The sequence below is a fragment of the Bos grunniens genome, chromosome 23 (assembly GCF_055505025.1).
Source record: "Bos grunniens cultivar Pamir isolate PY7600 chromosome 23, Bosgru_T2T1.0, whole genome shotgun sequence".
Lineage (NCBI taxonomy): Eukaryota > Metazoa > Chordata > Mammalia > Artiodactyla > Bovidae > Bos > Bos grunniens.
Window position 1 is genome coordinate 11,424,653 of NC_141187.1, and position 24,651 is coordinate 11,449,303.

Sequence of the window (24,651 nt, forward strand, 5' to 3'; positions counted from 1 at the left end):
TCCTCAGAATGATAAACATCTATACTTCAAAAGTAGCAGTTTGTTCAGTTCAAACATTTGGAAGATTTGGGTCCTAAAGCCTTTATTCTTCATCCTCTGACTCTACAATCTGTGTTGTTGATCATCAGAACCAAGCAAGAAACTGTGAGTCTTACCAAGCTACACCACGAGCGCGGGCAGAGGTATCGCTTTCAAAACATGTCATTCATCTTCACATTTAAAGGCAGTCTATCCATACACCCTTTATAAACATAGTTAAATATTGGTGCTTAAGACTTCAGTCATATGCGGTAAGCTTTCCAATTTATAGGCAAAAGAGGGGTGGCAAACGCGCCCTTTTCTTAAATTTATATACGAAACCAAAAGCCGGGCTGATTACTGAAACCTGAGAGTCTGAAGCTGCCACTTGCCGAACATCTATTAGAAAACGGCCTTTGCATTAAATTAACCGACTCCTATACAAATCAGGTATAAGAAGAGTGTTTCCCGTGTCTATGGTGACAAATGAGTTACCAGACGTCCTTAAGTAAGACTGTCAAACTTTACGCTTTTTAAAACCCAGAAGGGAGAGGACGGGGCACAGCGAAAAGTCAGGTCTGATTCTTATAAAGGATGTCTTGTGGGGAATAAGACGCTCACCTGTACACAAGAGAGGCAGGCAGGTCTTCCCCGGTTGTCCTCACTGGGAGAAGGTACGGACATCGATAGACCTTTGTCCTCTGAACTGGAACACGGGGGTGGGGGGTGGGGACGACTTTCTAGAAGTAGTGCAGGCACCTGCACCACAAAAAAACTGAAGACCGATTTTGTCTTCAATGACTGCTCTTGGCTTAGAGACCCTCTAGCTCGGGGAGAGGGGCTGTCGCTCCAAACCTTAGCCTCCTCCCCCGCAGGGCTGGGGGAAGGGGATGACCAACCCCTCTAAGAGGAGTTAGGGACTTGTGTCTTTCCCAGTTGGATCCGAACATCCTCCAGCTCTCTGGTCGGGCTCGCCTCGAAGGAGGCGAGCCGGACCGGGGTGAACCGGAGCTGCGGCGAGCGCAGATCCTGCCTTTGCTCGGCGCCCCTGCCGCGTCCGCATCGCCACCGTGAGGCCGAGCAGGGGACCGTGCCCTGTGGCGGCAGCGGCTCCGCGCTTCGCTCCGCACCGCCTCAGCCGCCGCCGCCGCCGCGCCGGGTATGGGCGGGGGGATTTTTTTTTTTTCTCCTCCCCTGTTTTCCCTCTCTTTCGCGCTCTCGATCCCGTTCAGCGGGAGAGCCCGCGGAGCCATAGAGGGAGCGAGGGAAGGGGTGGAGGTGGCGGGGGGAGGGGGGGAGGCCGGAGGGGCGGATCCTGCCTGGGGGCTGATCCCTCCCTCCCCTCGGCCGGGCTCCGTGGCGGCAGCGGCGGCGGCGGCGGCTCCATTCCCCCTCCTCCCCCGGGAGCGGCGGCGGCGGTGGCTGGGCCGGGGCCCCAGCGCGGGCCGGGAGGGGGCACGGCGGTGGCCGCGGAGGCCAGCGCGGGAGGAGGCCGCGCTCCGCTCCCCGGGCCGCGCCAACCTGCTAGACGGCTGGCCCGCCCGCGCCCAGGGGTCCCGAACGGTAGGGCCGGGCCGGCGGCTGAGGTAATGGGGGCGGCAGCGGGGCCGGACGGAGCGGGGGCGAGGGCAGCAGGGCCTACGGAGACCAGGGACTGAGCGGGGTGGGGGAGGGAAGCGAGGGGCTTCCCGACAGGGACGAAGGCGGCGCGAAAGCTCTCTCCTGGAGCCAGGGTGGCGGCGGGGAAGGAGAAGGCGAGTGAGGGGGGGAGCTGAAAAGCGAGGACCCCCTCCCGCAGCCGCCATCTTGTTTTCCCCCCGGTCCTGGAAGCCAAGCCACCGAGCCCCGCCCCCTCCACACTCTCTAATTGGTCAGACCAGAGGAGATTTCCACCCCCTGAACGTCCCTTGGCCCCCCAGTTCCTCTTGACGGGTAGGTGAGGCGGCCAATGGGCTCTCGCCTCTGCCCCGCTCGTTCGCAGGCGCTAGCTTTCTCTGTCTGAGGGTCGGACTCCGCGTCAGTCTGTCTGTGGCGCGCTCGCCCCCTCCCCTCTGGTGAGGAGATGTTATTTCCCTCCTTTCTCCTCTGAAGGATCAAGATTCTTCTGGAAGAGGTGCCCCTTTAAAGGGGCAGGGAGCCTTAGCTGGGGTTCTCCCTTGTCTCATGAGTATTTCGTGTGGGGTGCAGGGGCAACAGTCTAGTTGCAGAAGCTCGTTCTTGGAGGACCTGTGTGGAGTGGGCGAGGCGGGGCTCAGGGGGTGCCAGGTAGACCTCTGAGAGTGTTGGGAGATATTTGAAGCTGTATATGTGGAAAGGGCTGTGTGGGATGAGAAATTCCCGCCAAAAAACTAGACTGTAAGCTCCTTGCGGGCGAGACTCCTTTTCCTCAGCAGCAGCCCTTCCCTCTCTGGAATTTGCCCCCCAGCGTCTTGGGTACAACAGCAGAAGTCTCTGTAGATATTGCCGCCTGGCTGAGAGAGACCCGAGCTACGAGCTGCCCAGGAGGTAGCGGATAGCGGGTAGGGAGGGGGAATATACCGTGGCTTTGACAAAGGAGGGGCTTCATCTGCTCTCTGGGCCATTTCGAGTTTGTACTGAGGTAGATTTTTACTCTGCAGGGGTCTCCACGCCCTCGAAGGAGGGAGGGTAATAAAGCAGGTCCGTTAGCCTGGGCTGCCCCCCAGGGAGTTGGCGTTTGTAAGGCATGGAGTGGCCAAGGGTCTCTGGAACCTGCACAGAATTGCTGTGATGATTCTCTCTCCTTTGGTTCCAAATATGGTTTGTGCTTGCCTGGCACTGTGCCTCAGTAAAGTTTTTTGTTTGTTTTTGTTTTAGTCACACTTTGGGATTGAAAGGCATTTTGAGCAAGAATGGTAACAGTACTTTATTAACAAGTAGCAACCCTTGAGAGATTAATTTCATTTTACTGATGAAGTAGAGGGGCACAGAACGATTCAGTGACTTTCTTGGGGGTCACACTGGGCCAAGATTACAATGTGGACTGCCTCAGAGCCTCTTTTTGTACCAGACCATGACATCTCTGTGGTGTATTTACGTCCTGGTGAGATGAGTTGAGCAGATCAAAAGATCTGGGTTTAAATTGTAGCTTTATCGTTTACTAGCATTGTGTGGAATAATACCTTTCTGAGCTTCTGTTTCTTCATCTATAAAATGGGGATGAGGATATCTGTTCTACCTTCCAAAATAGTTGTGAACAGTATTAAAAGCAAAAGGGCTTTGTAGAAAAGTGTGTTACATTATCATCACCATCTACACTTTATAAAGATGGTAGATCTTGCAACCAAAGTGATAGATTCTGTTTTGTCTCCTTAATATTATCTCCTTGTTCATAGCCTTCCAAGTCTCTGCTTACACCTCAGGGCATCATATCCTCAAAGGTCTTTTCTAGCACTGATGGCCTCAGTAATTGCAACCACAGCTCCTTGTGAGCTTGTCATAATTCTCTCCATCCCAGAAAACGATGTGAGAACAATTTAGAGCTTTCTCCTTGTCGCACAGGGGTAGACGATGTATTTTGGGAGAAAGGGACTTTGAGGTAACAGATACATTGAGAGTTTACATCAGATATTACCTTCATTATCTTGGCCTTGGGTCCAGTGAGAGTCCCATATAGGCCACTTGAGGCCACTCCCAGAGCTTCCAGGGTTTCTGCTTAGAGATGCACTAGCCAATGGATCATGAATGCTGCCTTTTGCAGAGAATACCCTGCACATTGTAGTTTGAAGTGCTTAGGCCACATGTAGTAGACATTTCAGGTACCTTCATCCCCTTCACCCCTGAGTGTTATCAGGGGATAGGGTTTCTGATCATGGTAAGATCTATTGGGAAAGGGCTCTAGACCTATGATTTTTGATCCCCCATGGGGCCACACTGTTCATGGCTCTACACTGTTTATGTGTAGGGCTTATAAGTGGATGCTATTCTTGTTTACTCCTTTCCTAAGCCTTAACCACCACCCCCTTTTTTCGTAGTTAGCTGTCCCACAGCCTTATGTACATTATTAGAACGTTAGCTCTCTCCCCATGTTTCACTGTAGTGATCTGTGCTTTTCTGTCCCTTCAATCAGACAGAGCTCCTCAAGGGTAGGGATCATGTGTGTTTGGTTTCTCGTTTCATTCAGCTAACACTTGTTGGAGATACAACAGGGAACAAGACAAGCAAAAATCCTTCTCCTCGTGGACCTTACATTCTAGTGCTGTGCTGTGCTAAGTCACTTCAGTTGTGTCTGGCTCTTTGCGAACCTATGGACTGTACCCTGCCAGGCTCCTCAGTCCACAGGATTCTCCAGGCAAGAATACTGGAGTGGGTTGCCATGTCCTTCTCCAGGGGATCCCAGCCCAAGGATTGAACCTGCATCTCTTCTATCTTACATCTCCTGCATTGACAGGCAGGTTCTTTACCACTAGTTCCACCTGGAAAGCCCACATTCTAGTGGAAGGAAGAAAATATACATGATAAATAGGTAAATTACATAGCACAGCAAAAATTGGTGAGTGTAAGTAACAGTGAAAAACAAAGCAAGATGAAAGATGACTGATGGGGGAAAGGGATTTGTAGTTTTGGGTAGAATGGTCAGAGAGGGACTCACTGAGAAGCACTGTTATGGAAAGACTTGAAAGAGGTGAAGGAGCAAGCCATTGTAAATGATACCTGAAGGGTAGAGTGTTCAGGTTGAGGAAATAGCCAGTTTGCTCAGTGGCCACCTGATCAGAAGGAAAGGTGAATGAGTGCATGCGTGCCTAACCATCCAGCTCAGTCTCCTGGCCTTCTCTCCTTAGGTCTGTCTCATTGGTTCCCAGGTGCCATGAGGAAGCCTCGCCGGAAGTCGCGGCCTAATGCCGAGGGCCGGCGCTCCCCATCCCCCTATAGTCTGAAGTGCTCACCCACTCGGGAGACCCTGACGTATGCCCAGGCCCAGCGGATTGTGGAAGTGGACATCGATGGACGCCTGCATCGTATTAGCATCTATGATCCACTCAAGATCATCACAGAGGATGAGTTGACTGCCCAGGATATCACCGAATGCAATAGTAACAAGGAAAACAGTGAGCAGCCTCAGTTCCCTGGCAAGTCCAAAAAACCCTCATCCAAGGGCAAAAAGAAGGAGTCCTGCTCTAAGCATGCATCTGGCTCTTCCTTCCACCTCCCGCAACCCAGCTTCCGCATGGTGGACTCAGGCAGTCAGCCAGAAGCACCCCCGCTGCCTGCTGCTTACTACCGCTACATTGAAAAGTCACCTGAAGATCTGGATGCAGAAGTCGAGTATGACATGGATGAGGAGGACCTCGCCTGGCTGGACTTGGTAAACGAGAAGCGGCGAGTAGATGGGTACAGTTTGGTGTCGGCAGACACCTTTGAGCTGCTGGTGGACCGGCTTGAGAAGGAATCGTACCTGGAAAGTCGCAGTAGTGGGGCCCAGCAGTCACTCATTGATGAAGATGCTTTCTGCTGTGTGTGCCTGGATGATGAGTGCCACAACAGCAACGTCATTCTCTTCTGTGACATCTGCAACCTGGCTGTACACCAGGAGTGCTATGGCGTCCCCTACATCCCTGAGGGCCAGTGGCTATGCCGCTGCTGCCTACAGTCTCCCTCCCGGCCTGTGGATTGCGTCCTCTGCCCCAACAAGGGTGGCGCCTTCAAACAGACCAGTGATGGGCACTGGGCCCATGTGGTGTGTGCCATCTGGATCCCTGAAGTCTGCTTTGCTAACACCGTGTTTCTGGAGCCCATTGAGGGCATCGACAACATCCCACCTGCCCGCTGGAAACTAACCTGCTATATCTGCAAGCAGAAGGGGCTAGGTGCAGCCATCCAGTGCCATAAGGTGAACTGCTACACGGCCTTCCACGTGACGTGTGCACAGAGGGCTGGGCTCTTCATGAAGATTGAGCCTATGCGTGAGACCAGCCTCAATGGCACCATCTTCACAGTGCGCAAGACTGCCTACTGTGAGGCCCACTCACCGCCTGGTGCTGCCACTGCTAGGAGGAAGGGCGACTCTCCTGGAAGCCTGAGTGAGGCAGGGGATGAGGAAGGGCTGAAGGAGGCCTGTGAGGAGGAGGAAGAAAAGGAAGAGGTAGAGGAGGAGGAGGAAGGTGAAGGGCAGGGTGGGGTAGGTGGCCCCCTCAAGGGAATGTCCAAGAAGAACAAGATGACTTTGAAGCAAAGGATCAAGAAGGAGCCAGAGGAAGTGGGTCGAGACATGACCTCCACTGTCCCCATGGTCACTGTCCCACGGATACCCTCTTACAGGTGAGCCTGCCCAGGAAGTCTCCCTGGGGACACATGGTTTCTTCTTGGGCTGGTGTTGGCCCTGAGCCAGACCTCCTTCCCTAATGTTGGTGAATTCCTGTTCTCTTCTGTGCTCTCAAATTTAGACTTCTCCTTTGGACCTTGGGCTCACCCAGTCTGGTTTGTGGTTTTGATTGTGCCCTTCAAAGCAATGTATTTCCTTTGGTTCAAGGTGAGACATACACTTAAGTTGCTTAGAAACCCAGGCGACGGGATGTCTAAGGTAATATTTCAACAGGGCACCAGTGGCATTTTCGATAGGAGGTAATTCATTATTAGGACCATCCCATATGTTTCTTGATGTTTAGCATCCCTGGTCTGTGTGAGTGCCATTCGCATCCCCTCCCTAATTGCCTCATGTTTGTGACAGTCTCAGATGTCCCCCACATATGTTTCTAGTAACCTTATGGGGATTGAACTACTTCCAATTGAGAACCTCTGTTTCAAAGGGTCAGTATGGGTATCTGCTGTCCAGAAAGCTCCATCCTGGGAATGATGGGGACTTTGCATAAGAGGGTTGTGTGGGGAAGATATGTTGTGTTTCCTCCTAAGAAACTTTTAGATTTAGAGGAAAGATCAGTTCTGCAGTATAACTAAGAAACTTTGGCTCCCACCAAGCCTGTTTTAAATCATCAGGGAGGTATCTGGACCTGTTGGAGGGATGGGAGCTTGGCAGAGAAGCGAGAGACAGGAAAGATTTTCCATTGGAGGCTCATCTCATTGTTGATGTTCATTAAAAAAACTATAGTGTTAGAGCAGGAAGGAGTCTTGGAAATTATTCATCTAACGTAGTCCTTGCACCTTCTCCCACACCCCCAGATGAAGAAACTGCGGCCACGGGAGGTAAAGTTGTTCACTCCTTTATTCATTCAACGAGATGTTTATTGAGCACTTACTATATGCCAAGTCCTGTTCTAAGGGCTGGAAGGAACCAAGGGAAAGTGACAGACCCTGGACCACAAGTTGGGGCTCATGATGCCTTTAGGTTCTGTTCCTGTTGTCTGTCTGTCTCTCTTTGTGTAAGGGACAGGGAGAAAGGAGTACTGGTGGGCAGAGGAGAGTGAGTTGTTTGCGGGAAGCAGGCAGCCAGACTTGTCCATCTGGAAAGAAGACAAGAAGACAGAAGATCCAGAGGGAGAGGCTCTTGTGAACCATGACTGGAGTTAGATTTAGTCCATAGGAAATGGGCCTTCTAGTCACAGAGCTGTTCTAGGCTCCCCGCTTCTGTTAGGTGAGTGGGTCCATGCTTAGTCCCCTGGTGGTTATGCCCTGGGGCTAGACTTTTTGGTTGTCAGGTCTGCTCTTGTAGGTGGTTTCTTTCAGGGTCCAGCACTGCATGCTGACTAAGAACCAGAGAGACCTGCATTTGAATCTTGAGCTTCTGTCACTACCAGTGTGATCTTTGGCAAGTTGCTTAACTTCTTTCAGGCTTAGTGTATTTATTTTTAAATGAGCCTACCTTAAAGAGTTATTGGGAGAAATCAGTAAGATAGTATAAGTAAAGCACTCAGCACAGTGCCTGGCAAATAGTAAGCGCTCAATAAATGGTGGCTGCTGCTGCTACTGCTATTTTATTATTATTCTTTTCCCCGCCTGCACAAATGCTATTGGGACCCTCCATGGCCAAGAGGTTGTAGAGGGAGGGGACTGCCTGCATCTGGGCAGGTGTGCTTGGCATGGGTGTTGGTGGGGGAATCTGTTCTTTGGGGAAAGGCCTAGGCCTTGATTTTGTCAGCTTGGCTTTGGGGTAGGGATGTCTGACCATGGAAAGGCGCAAGGCCTAGGTGAGCAGTGTCCAGCCCAAATGAACATACTTTTTAGGTTCCACCTTCTTGTTTAGGCACAGTTACCTTCCTTTCAGTGGAAGTGTGCAAGTGAGAGGAAGAGAAGCAGAGGAAAAGCCAGAGGAGCACTGAGTCCTTGCTTAATCAATTTGGGAACACAATATGGTATAGCAGAGAGATCGTGGATTCAAATCCTGCCCAACTTCACCATCTTATTAGCTGCGTTAGTGGCTTCAACAATGTATTCAGCCAAGAACAGAGGCTATTCTCCTTCTGCCTTTCCATCATTTGAAACATGAGAATAATGTGACCTACCTTGCAGTTCGAGCATTTTTATAGGGATTATGAGCGCTCATTAATGCCTTTCCTACTGCTTCCCCCCACCCCTTCATGTGTTATTGGCTTAAATCCTGACTTCCAGACTTCTCTTTTGGGGTAGTTAGCCAGCTAAATTTTAAAATTTTATTTTCATACAATTTAAAGATTAATTTTTACTTACAATTATTACAAAATACTGACTATATTCCCTGTGTTGTACAGTAGTATATCCTTGAGCTATCTTATACCTGATATTTTGTACCTCCCACTCCCCTGGCCCTGTATTGCCCACCTCCCCATACACTGGGAACCACTAGTTTGTTCTCTCAGAGTCTGCTTCTTTTATGTTCACTAGTTTGTTATATTTTGTATTTATTTATATTTTTTGGCCATGCCACACTGCTTGCAGTATCTTAGTTCCCTGACCAGGGATTGAACCTGGGCCCTTGCGGTGAAAGCACTGAGTCCTAACCACTAGACCGCCAGGGGATTCTCTCATATTCTCATAGTTTTTAGATTCCACATATAAGTGATATTGTATACTATTTATTTTTCTTTGTGGAGCCAGCTAAATTTTCAGATTCTCCATCCTCTTATGTCTTTAGATTTTTTTTTTTTTTTCAATTTGGTTCAAAATTAGGCATTTTTAGGCTGCTGAGTTTTTTAATGAAAAACCAGAGGTCAGACAACTCCAAAGGGTTGCATTTGGGTTCAGAGGGCAGTAGCCTGCTATATTCCTACTAATTTTCCTTCCAGCTTGGCTGTGGACTACTCCCTGGTCTGATGGGACCCTTAGCCACAGAGGGGCAGGAAATAGTGACTACATTGCCCACAGCTTATACAAGTTCCTGTTCCCTTTTGCTGCCTTTATCAAGAAAAGAGTGAGGGTATTGGGGCACAGACCTATGTCTTAGAAGTCCAGAACTAAAGGGTCTGGGTTCCTGGGGGAGGGTTCTTTTGGAACCTGCAAGGCAGGAGGTGGACAATCAAGTGAAATACCTTACGCTGAATCTGAGCTGCTTAACTTTGCCGTCCTTTTCAAGCCTTTCTCTGAGGTGAGGCATTTGGCCATTTTATTCTGTCTTCCTCTACCAAGTTCAGAAATGAACCACGCACGGGGTCTTGATAGGAGGCTGTAATCCAGGCTGCCCACTGATCCTGTCTTTCACTTCCCTGTGCCTCTACTCAAGGTTGAACAAGATCTGTAGTGGTCTCTCCTTTCAGAGGAAAACCCAGTTCATGCAACGGCTTCACAACTACTGGCTGTTGAAGCGGCAGGCACGGAATGGTGTCCCCCTCATCCGGCGCCTGCACTCCCACTTACAGTCTCAGAGGAATGCTGAGCAGGTAGGTGAAGTAGTGATTTGAGGGCAGTGGAGGGAGGTGGAGAGTGATGAAGAAGAAATGGTGGGGCAGTGTTCCCTGAGCCCTCTGGAGCCTTTGCCTATAGCCTTCACCCCTCTAGGCGGTCCACCCCAGGAGTGACCTCCAGCATTGTAGCGCTCTTTATTTTTTTTATTTTTTTTTTTATTTATTTATTTTTTTTTTTAAAAATCACATGCTCCCCATCCTGAACCCTCCTCCCTCCCAACCTCCCCATACCATCCCCCTGGGCCTTCCCAGCGCACTAGCCCCAAGCATCCAGCATCGTGCACTGAACCTGGACTGGCATCTCGTTTCATACATGACATTTCACATGTTTCAATGACATTCTCCCAAATCTTCCCACCCTCTCCCACAGAGTCCATAAGACTGTTCTATACATCAGTGTCTCTTTTGCTGTCTCGTACACAGGGTTATCGTTACCATCTTTCTAAATTCCATATACATGCGTTAGTATACTGTATTTATGTTTTTCCTTCTGGCTTACTTCACTCTGTATAATAGTCTCCAGTTTCATCCACCTCATTAGAACTGATTCAAATGTATTCTTTTTAATGGCTGAGTAATACTCCATTGTGTATATGTACCACAGCTTTCTTATCCATTCATCTGCTGATGGACATCTAGGTTGCTTCCATGTCCTGGCTATTATAAACAGTGCTGCGATGAACATTGGGGTACACGTGTCTCTTTCCCTTCTGGTTTCCTCAGTGTGTATGCCCAGCAGTGGGATTGCTGGATCATAAGGCAGTTCTATTTCCAGTTTTTTAAGGAATCTCCACACTGTTCTCCATAGTGGCTGTACTAATTTGCATTCCCACCAACAGTGTAAGAGGGTTCCCTTTTCTCCACACCCTCTCCAGCATTTATTATTTGTAGACTTTTGGATCGCAGCCATTCTGACTGGTGTGAAATGGTACCTCATAGTGGTTTTGATTTGCATTTCTCTGATAAAGAGTGATGTTGAACATCTTTTCAAGTGTTTGTTAGCCATCTGTATGTCTTCTTTGGAGAAATGTCTATTTAGATCTTTGGCCCATTTTTTGATTGGGTCATTTATTTTTCTGGAGTTGAGCTGTAGGAGTTGCTTGTATATTTTTGAGATTAGTTGTTTGTCGGTTGCTTCATTTGCTATTATTTTCTCCCATTCTGAAGGCTGTCTTTTCACCTTGCTAATAGTTTCCTTTGATGTGCAGAAGCTTTTAAGTTTAATTAGGTCCCATTTGTTTATTTTTGCTTTTATTTCCAATATTCTGGGAGGTGGGTCATAGAGGATCCTGCTGTGATGTATGTCAGAGAGTGTTTTGCCTATGTTCTCCTCTAGGTGTAGCGCTCTTTAGACCAGACAGCAACTCCTCCTAGATGAGAGGCTTGGCTTGGAGCAAGCTTAGGGGAGAGTGGAGAGCAGGCCCAGCTTTCCTTGTACATGGGGAAACACCCCTTTAGATACTGCAGAAAGGAAGAAGTGGGCTGAGTGTGAGGTAGGTGACCATGATATATGAGTTAGGAAAGGGCATACTTTGCTTAAGACACTATACTGCCATCTGCCAAAAAATGTTCCATAAGAAATACACAAATTAACTGAGTTGTAGCACACAGCCTGCCCAGTTGGGTGGCCTTGTAGACATTAGCAGCTGGTGTTGCTGCGTGTTCAGTGTTTTCCCACATGGTGGAGGCACCCTGAGAGATTTTTTTAAAGTGTATTTAGTTCTCTCTCTCTCTTCACTTGTTCCATTACTTCTGCCTTTAAATATTCCTACACCTTTACTCCAGAGACAAAGCAAACCTTCCCATGACTCTACTGCCCTCTGTTCTGTCTGATTTCACTTTTGCCTTTTGTAACTAAAGTCCTGAAAGAGAAGTGCATATTTGCTCTCTCCTTGAGATGGTCTGCTTGCTCTCCTGTAGCTTCTTCTAGAATAGTAACATGGTGTCTTCCAGCCCAGCAAGTCTTCCCTCATACTCTCTCACCTTATAGACTGTTGGATGATATTTGACACCACAGTCACTTTGTCTTAAAGCTTCTTTGTGACACCATTTCCCACCTCCTCTACCCCACTGAATGCACCCTCTGCTGATCCTAATTCTTACTCCTTAGTGGTAATATTCCCAGGGGCCCTGCGGTCTGCCCGTTGGCTTGGAGAGCTTGTCTGCTGTTCTAGTTGTCAATAACTGTGTGGCTGTAGCTCCAGGTTTCTTGTCTTGTCCCCTTTCTCTTTTTTTGCCCTCAGTCTCTCTGGAGCAGAGGAACTATAGGTGTCCATGTATATGTTGTTTCCTGTACGTCAGATATTGGAAACTTGATTCAGTATCTTCCTTCGTCTCCATAAATGTATTTCTTTTTTGATATGGAAGCTCCTTCCTCCTGACCTCAGATTTGTCCACCTTTGTCCACCTTGGAGTTACTTTTGGCTCTTCCCTGGGTTAGGAGCTACAGTTAATCATCCCTCAGTCTGTTTCAGGGGGTTAATCAGTGTGTGGCCCTTCATCTCCATTCTACAACTACTCTGCTCACCCATGCCCCCTTAATTTCAGCAGTAGCTTTCTAGGCGGTCTCCAGCCTCTTAATTCTTTCTTTGCTTCACCACTGGTAGTGCCTTATTCACTTAACTATTTTCCATCCTGTCATTTCTTTTTTTCCAAAATATATTCACCCCTCCCGACTGCCCCCTTCAGGCAGGCTACAGCTAAGCTTTTTTGCCTGGCATTTGAAACTTCTTGCCAGTTGGATCCTGGGTCTTCCTTGTCTTGTGTTGTTCTCCAGTTCCTCTGCTCTGGCCGGCCATTTTTCTTAACAAGCAAAGAATCACTGATTGTGCCTTCATACTTCTGCTCTGTGGTCCCTTCAGTTCCAAAAGAGGCCTTTCTTACCGCTTTGTTCATCCACGTCCATCACTACATGTGAAATCCTAGTAAGCTTGCTCACCCCAGGAATCCCTGACCTGAGCCCCACCCACTGAGATCTTCTCTATTTTATATCTTCTCAGCATTTTATATTCAGTTTATCAGATCAGTTCTTGTTGTCTTTATGCTACTGTGCCCTTGTGTATCAAGCCCTGGGCATCAACTACATTGTAGTTTTTCTAGGCAAGAATCACATGTTTGATGATGGTGGTAGTGGTGGTATTTTAAAGTATGTTGAAATAAGTAGGTACAAGCTTATGGTAAAAACTTTGCTTTATTTTCCAGCCAAGTTGAAGCTCTAGGGTGAAATTCTTTCCACCCTGAGGTGTGTATTAGTTTCCTTCTGAAATACTTTCCAGTCCTGAAGATTCACAGCTGCTCTCTGGTGTCCCTGGGGGTAGGATGGGGTAGTCCCATCTCTCTCCCTAGCAGTGGTGGTTGTGCTGTAGTGAAGAGACATTGTCATAGGACTGGGGAAGCACAGGAGGAAGGCATGTGATGGAAGAGGGTCCAGGAAGGGCATGGGGCTCTTAGCTGCAGAGTGCCTGTGAGGCTGAGCAGGGAGAGGACTTTGGGCAGGAGGGAAGCCCACAGCTCCTCATTCTTTTCCCTCCCCTCCTGCAGCGGGAGCAGGATGAGAAGACAAGTGCCGTAAAGGAAGAGCTGAAATACTGGCAGAAGCTCCGGCACGATTTGGAGCGGGCACGGCTGCTAATCGAACTGATTCGGAAAAGAGAAAAGCTCAAGCGGGAGCAGGTGAGAAGGAACCCCCAGAGCTCTTGTTCAAGATCTTTTTCTGCCCCCATCAGTGTCAGCTTTGTTGCCTTCCTGCCCAGCACTATGGGCTCCAAGTCTTGCCTACTAGGCATTGGGTGTGGTGCTACTGATGGCTTCAAACTTGGGGAGCTTTTAGCTTCTGGTGGCCTCAAGCATAAGCTTAATGTTATATGTCTGAGCCCATCCCTGGAGTTTCTCACTTACGAAATCTCAGGAGGAGCCTGGCCTTGAATATTTTGGAGAACTTCTCAGGCCATTCCGATGGGTATCACTTTTGACTGAGAGCTTGAGGGTTCTCATCTGACCCTTAAACACTTACAGTCTTTTTTTTTTTTTTTAATACCTCAAGTTTCCTTGACTATAAAAGGAGGATATTAATAGAACATACCTCATAAGGTTGTGAGGATTAGATGACTTAGTGTATATAAAGAGCTTAGAACAGTGCCTGGCATACAGTAGGGCTATAGAAGTATCAGCTGCTAGCATCATTATTGATACTCTTTGCTTCCCTAAAGTGTCTGTTGCAGCACCCTGCCTATGACAGTGAGCAAAAACTATTAATTGAATGGATGACGAGCCAAAAGTGTTTTTTCTGGTCCAGGAATAGCAGCTGTTACTTCCATGCTTTGGAGGCCCAAATTAAAGATGTTTTTTCTCTCTTTCTCCAAACTCCGCTTCACTGTTCATCCCCAGCACAAACCGTTCTCTTGTGGGCTGAATAGCCTGAATTTTCCACCTCTGAGACTGGGCAGCTTTGGCTATACATAAGAACCTTGTCCTTATAGTCAAACTGTCTCTGCCATCCCAGGCCTAGTCCCCCAGTTGAGCATCTCTTCCCATTTGTGGTCCAGAGAAATGTTAAGGGGAAAGGAAGTAGGCAGGGGATGCAGGCAGGCCTGTTTGAATGTAGTCAAGAGGCAGGAACATCTCATAGTCTAGTCTGTGGTTTCCCAACCTTTTCACATTAGGGCACACATGGAAAATAACATTTGTACAGCACACTGCTGCAAATGGGTCTGGCTTCTTGCTGCCTGAGAGGGTGAGCTTCGAGGCCCTGGTCACGCTAGGCCAACCTGAATGTCCCAAGGGCCAATTTGGTGGGAATTGTGGCCCAAGGCACGTTTTATATCATATGCCCCTTGGGCTAAGTCAGACCTCGGTTTAAATCCTATTCCTGTTCTTTCTAGCCAGGTGACCTTGGGTTAGTAACTCCTCATTGTATTCCTTTCAAACCTTAGATTCCATATTTGTAAAATATAGATAATAACAGTTTCTTCTTCAAGGTTGTTGTGATGATTAACTGAGGTAATATAAGTAGAAAAGCAGTGTGCATAGTAGTCAAAAGCACGCACTGTGAATCCCAGCTCTGTCCCTTATTAGCTGTGTGACCTCAGGCTAGTCAATCCTTCCATGCCTCAGTTTCCTCTTTGTAAAATACCTCATTTGTACCTATCTTGAATGTTATTTGGACTATAAAAGTATTAACTATTAGTACTATAAGTTTTGGTACGGAGCTGCATACATAAAAAAGGTTCACAAAATGGTAGCTGTTGGTATCATTGTTTCTAAGCTACGTACAGTGATAACTCAAGTACTGATTAGCTTACTGTCCTGTGAAACTTTGTTGTACATGACTGATGAAAATCAAGTTATCAAGATAAAGTTCCGTGCCTCTTTAGAGGGGAATGTCCTGATTTCTCTCCACCTTTCCCACAGATCAAGATCCAGCAAGCTGCCATGGAGCTGGAGCTGATGCCATTCAACGTTCTGCTGAGGACAACACTGGACTTGCTGCAGGAGAAGGATCCCGCACACATCTTCGCTGAGCCTGTCAACCTGAGTGAGGCAAGTTCCCCACTACTTTCTGGGCAATGAGCCCTGCCTGAAATGGAAATAGGGTCTGAGTAGGCCAGGAAAGGGTTGGGGCACAGGGTGTTCAAAACCCGGGGGAGTCTGGCAAGGCTAGTAGACTGGCTCATGGTGATGGCTCAGCAGAGCAGGGTGGTCCAGGGCCTGGTGGCTATGAATGAGTCTGGCATGGCCAAGCCAGAAAACGGGGAGGCAAGAGTGCCGGTGAAGGGTGCGCCTGTTTGGCTAGTAAATGGTTGTTGTAATTGTACAGGTTTTATATGTTTAGGTTCCAGATTACCTGGAATTCATATCCAAGCCAATGGATTTTTCTACTATGAGGCGGAAGCTGGAGTCCCACCTGTACCACACCTTGGAGGAGTTTGAGGAGGACTTTAACCTTATAGTTACCAACTGCATGAAGTATAATGCTAAAGACACAATTTTCCACCGAGCAGCTGTCCGCCTGCGGGACCTGGGAGGGGCCATCCTGCGGCACGCCCGGCGGCAGGCAGAGAACATCGGCTATGACCCTGAGACGGGCACCCATCTGCCCGAGTCACCCAAATCGGAGGACTTTTACCGCTTCTCCTGGGAAGACGGTGAGAAGCCAGGACGGGTTGGGAGGAGAGGGGCCAGAAGAGGCACAGGTATAAAAGCCTGGAGAGCTGGAGATTAGGATGGTCCTGGGGACTACCGGGTAGACTATAGGAGCAAAACTGGAGGTAGGCACAGGCTGAGGTCCATGTGCTTGTGGCTAGAATCGTTCCAGGAGTTAAAGTTTTATTCACCAAGCCCTTCTTGAATGGTAGGACGGGAATCAGGTACTAGCTATCTTTTTAAAAACTAAAACTTCACAAGGGGTCTTCCTCTCCTGGACTCCCACTGTGTGGCATTGGAGCCTGGGCAGCAGGAGTACAGTGTGGTGTCTGGCTTTTTCAGAAGAGTGCAGGTGGAGGATCAGAAAAATGGAATTGCCTCTGAAATCCCCAGTCTGCCTGCCCTTGTTCTCTGCTTCTTGATGGCAGCAGCCAAACAGTCACTCAGGTTGGGGGATGGCCAGGCTGTCTTGTTCCTGCTCCACAGGCCTGTAACCGTGACTGAACTGCTTCCTGCACGTTGCCCAGATTCTGACCTTATCCCTGTGGCTGCCCTCCTGGCAGCATTGTGGCAGGGCCAAGGCCCCACAGTGGCGCTGCTGGAATCCACTGACCCAGGCATTCCAGGAGAATGTTTTGCATCTGAAGGAATCCCCTTCCCCTTTCCCTGGCCTGGGCAGGTCCTTCAGCCTCTTCTGTCCTTCTTTCTCCCTGGCAGTGGACAACATCCTCATCCCAGAGAACCGGGCCCACTTGTCTCCAGAAGTGCAGCTGAAGGAACTGCTGGAGAAATTGGACCTGGTGAGCACCATGCGGTCCAGTGGGGCCCGGACCCGCCGAGTCCGCCTGCTGCGCCGGGAGATCAATGCTGTTCGGCAGAAGCTGGCGCAGCCGCCGCCACCACAACCACCGTCACTGAACAAGACTGTGTCCAGTGGGGAGCTGCCAGCGGGGCCCCGGGGGGATGTGGCTGTACTGGAGCAGGCCCCGCAGGAGGAGCCAGAAGACAGCGGGGACAGAGGTGAGAGACAGTCACGGGCAGGCAAGGGGCTGGGGCCCAGGAAAGGGAAGGTTAAGCTGAAATCCCACTGTGGGAGCATCTTTCCTTATTCTGACCCTAGTGGGCAAGCAAAAGCCCTGGGAAGGGTCACACTTTGATGCACACCCAGAGATGGTATTCAAAATACTTAATAATCCATTGAGATCAAAATCCATCAGTCAGAGTAGATGTTAGCTGTTGTCCTGGAGGGGGCTCCTGAGGGCCACTGATTTGGATTTTCAGCTGCTGGATTGTGAGCAGATTCAGGGAGTTTCAGATACTGAGGTCCAGTGGCTGTTTACTAACAGTAAGAAGTATTTTGGTATTTTGCACCTGGTATGGCCATATTGTACATATCAGTTAGATATTAGCCCAACTTACCCATCATGTAGAGAGGTTCTTGGAGCAGGTTAGGTTATGGTGTAGTAGAATAGAAAAGAAGAACCTTAAAGATAGTCTGGGCTTATGGCTTTGACTCCGGCTGGCCAAATCCACAGGCCCATCCCAAGAAGGAAGGCCCCATATTAAAAAGACGCTGGGGAAGTGATTCTCAGAGACCCAGGTGCCTTACCTGAGTTGCTGTCCATCCTATCCACTTCACTGGGGGCAGAATTGTCAACTCAGGAGGGCCTGTCATCCATAAAGTCCAGAAAGTTGGAAGTTAGCTTCAGAGGCAAAGGGGCCAAATTGCAGGGAATGGCCCATTCTGTGTTAGGTTGGCAGAGAGTGGATGTGGCCGAGGTCAGATTCAGCCCTTAGGGGGCTTCATGTCCATTGTGACTTTTCCCAGCTCCCTGTGTTTCAGTCAGCATCCCATTTGTATCCATCCCCACTTCTGGGCTGAGGCAGTGCAGAGTCAGCCCAGTGGACCAGTTGCAACAGCTTCTAGAGGTTTAAAAAATTTCTAGGCTTCATGTTCCAGAAACTCAGATTAGGGAAATCTGAGCTGTCTTAAAAGTCTCAATTTGTAAAAGTTTCAAGGTGGAGGTTGAACAGACATGTTTTGGAGCCACTGATTTAAATTCTTTGCTCTCATTTTTCCTATCTGTAAGCTTATTCTTTGTGCTTGTCCTGCTTGCTTCACTGTGTGATATGAAACAAAATACATTGACAGATGGGAAAATACCTGAGTCTAGAGAGTTGTAGACCCTTAATTTGTGAGGTTGAGACTTATCTAATTATTGATTAATCAGAGGGCTTTGGGCTTTCTTGGGTGTAGGGGTTTATAACCCTATCTTCATCAGACTCACCTGGTAAAAGCTATTTAAAAAAAAAATAAAGAATTCGATCTTTAGCAATTTGGTTTCAGTTTGTCTGAGGTGGGACCTCAGCGTTGGAATTTTTAAGAAACTTTCTAAGTGACTCTAATACATAGCCAGGTTTAGAGCTACTAGTGTAGACAAAACTTACTGATGCTTCTGTTTAGTCGATAAGTCGCGTCCATCTCTTTTGCGACCCCTTGGACTGTAACCTACCAGGCTCCTCTGTCCATGAAATTTTCCAGGCAAGAATACTGGAGTGGGTTGCCATTTCCTTCTCTGGGAGATCTTCCCAACCCAGGGGTTGGACCCACGTCTCCTACTTGGCAGGCAGATTCTTTACCACTGAGCCACCTGGGAAGCCCATGGACACAATTTAGTCCTGCCTTTTCTTCACCTCAGATCTGAGACCTGGGATGCATCTCAAGTGTTCTAACAGCCTATGCTTTGGGTTCTTAGTTGTCAGTGTCATTATCTGACTTGTAGGGGCAGACTTTTTCTAAAATGTTCAAGCAGGTTCTCTTTTTCTCTAACAGATGACTCCAAAATGCCTCCCCCACCAACCCTGGAACCCACTGGACCTGCACCTTCCTTGTCTGAGCAAGAATCCCCTCCAGATCCCCCCACTCTGAAACCTATCAATGACAGCAAACCTCCAAGCCGACTCCTCAAGCCCAGAAAAGCGGAAGAAGATGAGCTTTTGGAAAAATCACCTCTGCAGCTAGGGAGTGAGCCCTTGCAACGCTTGCTCAGTGACAATGGCATCAACAGAGTGTCCCTCATGGCCCCCGACACATCCCCCACTGGCGCCCCACTCAGTGGCGTGGGCCGCCGCACATCAGTCCTCTTCAAGAAGGCCAGGAACGGGGTTAAGCTCCAGAGGAGCCCAGACAGGGCCCTGGAGAACGGTGAGGACCATGGCACAGCGGACTCCCCCGTGTCTCCCGCCAGCATCGAGGATGAACGACACTCCCGGAAACGGCCGAGGAGCAGGAGCTGTAGTCAAAGCGAAGGGGAGAGGTCCCCCCAGCAGGAGGAAGAGACAGGTGACCTCGCCTGAGACTTCTCTCGCTCCTCTTATGCTTTCCTGCTTTGCTTGGCAGCCAGCACCTCCCCAGTCAGCTGTATCCATAGTGGCCCCTGTGGACGCCAGTAGTAGCATTGAGGCTGGCTCCACAGCTCACAGTTGGGCCTGGCACACGAGCAGTGGCCTGGGGAAGCGGGCTTTGAGCAAGTGTTTTGAGAGAGCCAGCTTGTGTCTGGGGTTCTCTTTGGCCCTTAGGGGAATACAAAGCTGAATGTGATAAAATGGTTCCTACCCTCATTTTAGTTCATTCATTTATCAGATATTTATATCAGGCATTATTTTAGGCACTACTGTGTGGGGGGGGGAATCATTAAATAAAACAGATAAGTCCCTTGTGGAGGAGTTAGACTGAAAGCAAATAAGTAAATTGTATCTAATATTAGAAGCAGTGGAGAAAAGTCTAGCAGGGAAGGAGGATAGGGGATACTGAGGTGGTATTAGAGAGGGTGGTGAGGGAAGGCTTTCTGAGGAGGTGACATTTGAGTAAAGATCTGAAGGAGCCAGAGGTATGAGCTTTTTGGGTATCTGGGAAAAAGATGTTCCAAAAAAATAGACTAGCAAGTGCACGGCCCCTGCATGTGGAAACATGCTTGCATGTCTGAGAAACAAGAACCTGTGGCCACAGCAAAATGAGCCAAGGGGTCATAGGAGATAGTATTCAGGGCTTGTCACCAAGGAGTCCTTACTGCATGTCCAGCACAGGCTGCTCACTGAGAGGAATAAGTCAGACTCAGGAGCAGCACTGAAAGAGTCCATGGCCCAGTGGGGAGACTAGATGGTGTCCTGAGGTGCAGAGATGCCCCAGTGCTGGACAGTGTGTGGTTATGTGTCAGGTGGCGGCACTGCTAGAGGTGTTCAGGGAATGAGAGCTGAGAGGGTTGGGAAGGCTTCATGAGGGGACAGTGCCTGAGCTGGCCCTGAGGATGAGGACAGTAAAAAGCAGCAAAGGGCTCAGCCCGTGGTATGTGGAACCAAGGACAGAGTGCCTGTGAGGAAGTTTGGAGAGGGGCTTCCCGGAGCATCAGGAACCAACACACTGGAGGAGGTGGGCCTGAATGTGCAGGGTCTCCGTTACCAGACAGAGCAGTTTAGTCCCAGTGGGATATGGAAACCCAGCTCACTTGGCAGGGAGGGGCCTGCCCTGGGTTTTGCTTCTCATGTCCTGTTATGTGCTGGGTTTGGACTGTGTGGTTAACACATGCTTTTCTCTGTTTTGCTTGCTTCCTGCCTAACACTTTGTTTCAAGCAATGCCTTCCCTTCCCATCTGGCCCAAGCTTGCCTGTATTAGAGCAGTAGCATGGTATATAGAGTCAGGAACTTGAGCCTGAAATAGGGTGTGTATGTATGTATGTATGAAATAGGGTATATGTGTGTGTGTGTATGTATGTATGTATGAACTTGAGCCTATATAGAGTCAGGAACTTGAGCCTGAAGTAGGGTGTATGTGTGTGTGACTTGAGGCTGAAGTAGGCTGTGTGTGTGTGTGTGTGTGTGTGTGTGTGTGGAACTTGAGTCTGAAGTAGGCTCTGTGTGTGTATGTCAGGAACTTGAGCCTGAAGTAGGCTGTGTGTGTGTGTGTGTGTGTGTGTGTGTATGTGTGAACCTGAGCTTGAAGTAGGCTGTGTGTGTGTGTATATGTGTGTGTGCGCATGTGTGGAACTTGAGCCTGAAGTAGGCTGTGTGTGTGTGTGTGTGTGTGTGTGTGTGTGAACTTGAGCTTGAAGTAGGCTGTGTGTGTGTGGTGTGTGTGTGTGTGTATGTCAGGAACTGGAGCCTGAAGTAGGCTGTGTGTGCGCGCTAAGTTGCTTCAGTCATCATGTCCCACCAGGCTCCTCTATCCATGTGATCTTCCAGGTAAAAATACTGGAGTGGGTTGCCTTGCCCTCTTCCAGATCTTCCAACCCAGGAATCGAAGTGGTGTCTTTTATGTCTCCTGCATTGGCAGGCAGTTTCTTTACCACTATGCCACCTGGGAAGCCCCAAAGTTAATTAGGCAGACTTGAGTTCAAATCCCATTTTCTTGCCAGCTGGGTATCCTGGGGCATATCAGTTAACCTCTCTGATTCTATTCCTTATTTCTGATATGAGGCTAGTGATACTTCCTTTGCAGGGCTTTAAGGATTGGAAGCAGCCTATATAAAGCACTTGGCATATAGCGGTAGATGGTAGCAGTTATTGTTGTCATCTGTTGAGCTATATCAGGCGCAGCCAAACAGCACTGTGCACTAAAAATGAAAGATCCTGCCATAGGGAAATAGATCTGGATACCAGGCTCATGCAGCCTGAGAGGGCCCACTGCTTGGGGCTGAAGTCTGTTTCTCTTCCACTGTCTCAACTACCTGGTACCTAGGAATATTTTTGCACAGCCTTAGTGGAGTCTCACAAAAGCAGGTGTTGATCCTTTACAAATGAGGCACAGCTGGCTTTTGTGATTTAAATTGAGGTGGTAATGTTAGAGGCAGAGCCAGGTTAGGGCGCGGATGTGTTGGCTCAGACGCCTGCTCTCTCACAGGTGTGACTTGCTTCAGTTTTCTGGCTGAGGTATATGTGACTTCGAGCTCTTGAGCACTTGGCTCAAGACTTGTAGGATTCTGGATTGTGGTTGGGAATTGGATAGGTAGATAGAGAGTTGAAGAATTCAGAGCAGATGAAAGTTATGTCCCTGGGATGATCAGTCTTCATTTGCCTCTGAAGGGCTTCCTGCTGTAAACAGACCTTCCCTTATTCATACTTAATAGCATCCTCTATAAGTAAAAAAGTATTACCTTCACTTTAGGAAAGGAGAAGCCAAGGCTTAAATTGGAAAAGGGACCCATATTTCAGAGCCTAGTGTAGAACCCAGGGAATCTGACTCCCCATCCTGAGAACGTCTCATCTCTCTGGATCTGCTGAAAAGTTTCCCCCATCCTCAACTTTGACTAGGTATGCTAGATATCTCAGGGTGTGGCTGACACAGCCCTTATCCGGTCCCAACCTCCCCTGACACCATCCCAAAAGAATGAAGCTAGCTGTTGCCAGCCATGTGCTGGATAGGGTGTGTGACTATTTATCTGAAGAGGCAAGGTGGGTGGGCTCCCCAAGAGGCAGAGGAGACTCCCCGATAATTGAGGCTTGAAATTAGAAGCAGATTCAGGGTCTCGTGAGCCAGCCAGAGTGAGGAAGCCTTGGTATTTCCCACTGTAGTCAAGTGACAGTAACTAGAATGAGTTGTGGGCTGTTTTCCTTCAAGAATACCCAGAAGGCTGGGAAGGAAAATGCAGTGTCTGCTCCTTGCGCTACCCACCATCTCCCACCCAACTTCATCAGGTTCTCTCCACCACCCGAGACCCATTTCCCTAGAGAAGGGGCCTGCTGGCCTCTCCACCATTCCTCCCCGAGCCCTCCCAAGGCAGCTGCCTCACGCTGTGGCGTGTCAGGGGTTGGGGGTTTCTGCACTCAGGCTCACTCTGTGTGTCCTTGGCAGGTGTGACCAACGGCTTTGGAAAACACACCGAAAGTGGATCTGACTCAGAATGTAGTTTGGGTCTCGGCAGTGGACTGGCCTTTGAAGCTTGCAGGTAAGAGCCCTTGTCCCAGAGCTTTGCCGGCAGCTATGCTACCTCTCCATTTAATTTCCTTTCAGCTGCAGATTGAACCTCCTCCCGCTGATCTCAGTTTTTTCCTTTCCCTACCCCTGCTATTTCCTGAGGCCGTTTGTCTGTGATTCTGGTGGCTCCTAGGGAATGCCATGACCCTTGACTGTCAGGCCTGATCTGACTGCAGGGGAGGAGTGGTGCTTCGCAGGGTTTGTAGAGCTGAATGGGCTCCAGGGGACGGGGACAGCCAGGACTGTGTTGCCCAGGGAAGCTGACATCTGAGCCAGTCCCCACCCACTCCCCAGCCCATAGATAACCCAGTTATAGATGGTTTTGTCCTTTGCTTTTTGGGGTGTCATAGCAATGGCCTCTTTAGAAGTGTGGTGTGGGAGTAAGAAATGAGCAGATAAGAAGGTTGGTGTTGACTTTATTCTGACAGAGGCCCTAGCTCTTCTGCCATCCTTGATCTGGGAAGGGATGGGTTTCTCTTCCCATTCTTTCACCTAAAGGGAGGATTTCTGAGAGCAGAACCTTCATGTATCTTCCAAGTCTAAGAGTTTACTGAATCTCTGCTCTGTGTTGTGTTCTCTGCAAGATACCAGGGAGTGTGGAACTCTTGGAAATGGGAGACTCTTGGTGCCACAAAGGGAAAATGACTTACCCTGAAGGCTGACCTCGTGGTCCCTCCACATGGCAACTGGATGGATCCTGGTTTCAGAGCAGGGGGAAGAGATCCCAGGACAGCACCAGAAAACTCTGTGTCTTTGTTTGAATTGCCTCCAAGGCAGGCTGGGGGTAGGTTCTGTTACGTAGGTATAATAGGGAAAAGGAGTCCAAAATGGCAGTGGCGGTTGTTTCAGCCAGGTTATATCCAAGTCACGGCACCATAGATGTCACGCGAGTGTATGTTCCTCGGTTCTTTGTCTCGTCACAACAAAGATTTGGAGCGACGGACATTAAAGCCCTTGGCGCATCACAGCTCTTGGGTCTTGGACAAACCGTGCTACAGCTCTTAGGCAAATCAGTGTTACAGCTCTATTTTATTTAGAAGATAGCAGGAGAGAGAGAGAGAGAGAGAGAAAGAAAAGAGCACACGCACGCGGGAGAGAGAGTCCGTGAGAAAACGCTTTGGCTCCTCCTTTTATATGTTTATTCCTCTACCTGGGCCTTCCCTATGCAAATTGGGCTTAGCCAGGAGTGCTGTTTGTTCTGCCTGAAGCCTTCACTCTGGTCCTCGGACCTTCCTTTGACCTCCTTGTCTTTTAGCCACCGCCATTTTGGACTCCTTTTCCCTATTCTACCTACCTAACAGTTCTGTTGGGTTCTCACTTTACCCTGGCGCTGCCCCTTGGGCCTGGGCTGCTCCCCCACCACAGCAAGGCCCAGCTTTCAGTGGGTCTTTTGAGATTTTCCCCACAAAGCCTCAGATATGTCCTAGCTTTCTCTCTCCTTGTTGCAGCCCTAGAGTAAAAAGGGGAGTGGATGGGTAAATACAGATACTAGGCATAGAGAAGAGGCAGAGGTTTCAGGATCTTACAGGATGCTGCTAGCCTGGTCCTGGGTTGAAATTCCTGACTCCTTTCAAAGATTGGGTGCCTGGAAACTCAGTTCATTGGGGTAGGAGTCAGGTTATCACACTGTCCCCGCTTAGCCCATGACTAAAAGTAGAAGGTGTGTTGGGCTCCTCCCTCCACAAAGGGCACTCTTCCCAGCTGTGAGCCAGAGGAGCAAGCCAGGCCAGGCT

At 49.0% G+C, this 24,651-nt stretch overlaps 2 protein-coding genes and 1 long non-coding RNA gene across 15 annotated transcripts in view; 1 reads left to right on the forward strand and 2 right to left on the reverse strand.

Annotated features, from left to right (window-relative positions):
* Positions 1-1,899, reverse strand: part of LOC147346673 (uncharacterized) — a 51,820-nt gene extending 49,921 nt beyond the window's left edge. For both annotated transcript variants that reach the window (XM_086371367.1, XM_086371366.1), the window contains exon 1: positions 640-1,899. In XM_086371367.1, the coding sequence (XP_086227493.1) occupies positions 831-1,823 (993 nt within the window). In that variant the 5' untranslated portion in view covers positions 1,824-1,899 and the 3' untranslated portion in view covers positions 640-830. The remainder of the gene's footprint in view (positions 1-639) is intronic.
* Positions 630-24,651, forward strand: part of BRPF3 (bromodomain and PHD finger containing 3) — a 37,661-nt gene continuing 13,639 nt past the window's right edge. The window contains exons 1-9 of one of the 12 annotated variants that reach the window (XM_086371361.1): positions 630-692; positions 4,818-6,294; positions 9,626-9,782; positions 13,347-13,478; positions 15,216-15,344; positions 15,637-15,949; positions 16,665-16,967; positions 18,781-19,290; positions 22,796-22,889. In XM_086371361.1, coding sequence (XP_086227487.1) covers positions 4,844-6,294; positions 9,626-9,782; positions 13,347-13,478; positions 15,216-15,344; positions 15,637-15,949; positions 16,665-16,967; positions 18,781-19,290; positions 22,796-22,889 — 3,089 coding nt within the window. In that variant the 5' untranslated portion in view covers positions 630-692; positions 4,818-4,843. Of the gene's footprint in view, positions 693-1,466; positions 1,605-1,891; positions 2,073-4,817; positions 6,295-7,152; positions 7,177-9,625; positions 9,783-13,346; positions 13,479-15,215; positions 15,345-15,621; positions 15,950-16,664; positions 16,968-18,760; positions 19,291-22,795; positions 22,890-24,651 lie in introns of those variants that run through there. The other 11 variants (XR_015153090.1, XR_015153094.1, XR_015153092.1 and 8 more) reach the window with 11 other exon arrangements.
* On the reverse strand, positions 15,044-18,749 carry LOC147346675 (uncharacterized). The gene is made up of 2 exons (XR_015153098.1): positions 17,557-18,749; positions 15,044-15,381 (listed from the first exon to the last, which is right to left on the reverse strand). It is a non-coding gene; the product is annotated as an uncharacterized LOC147346675 (long non-coding RNA).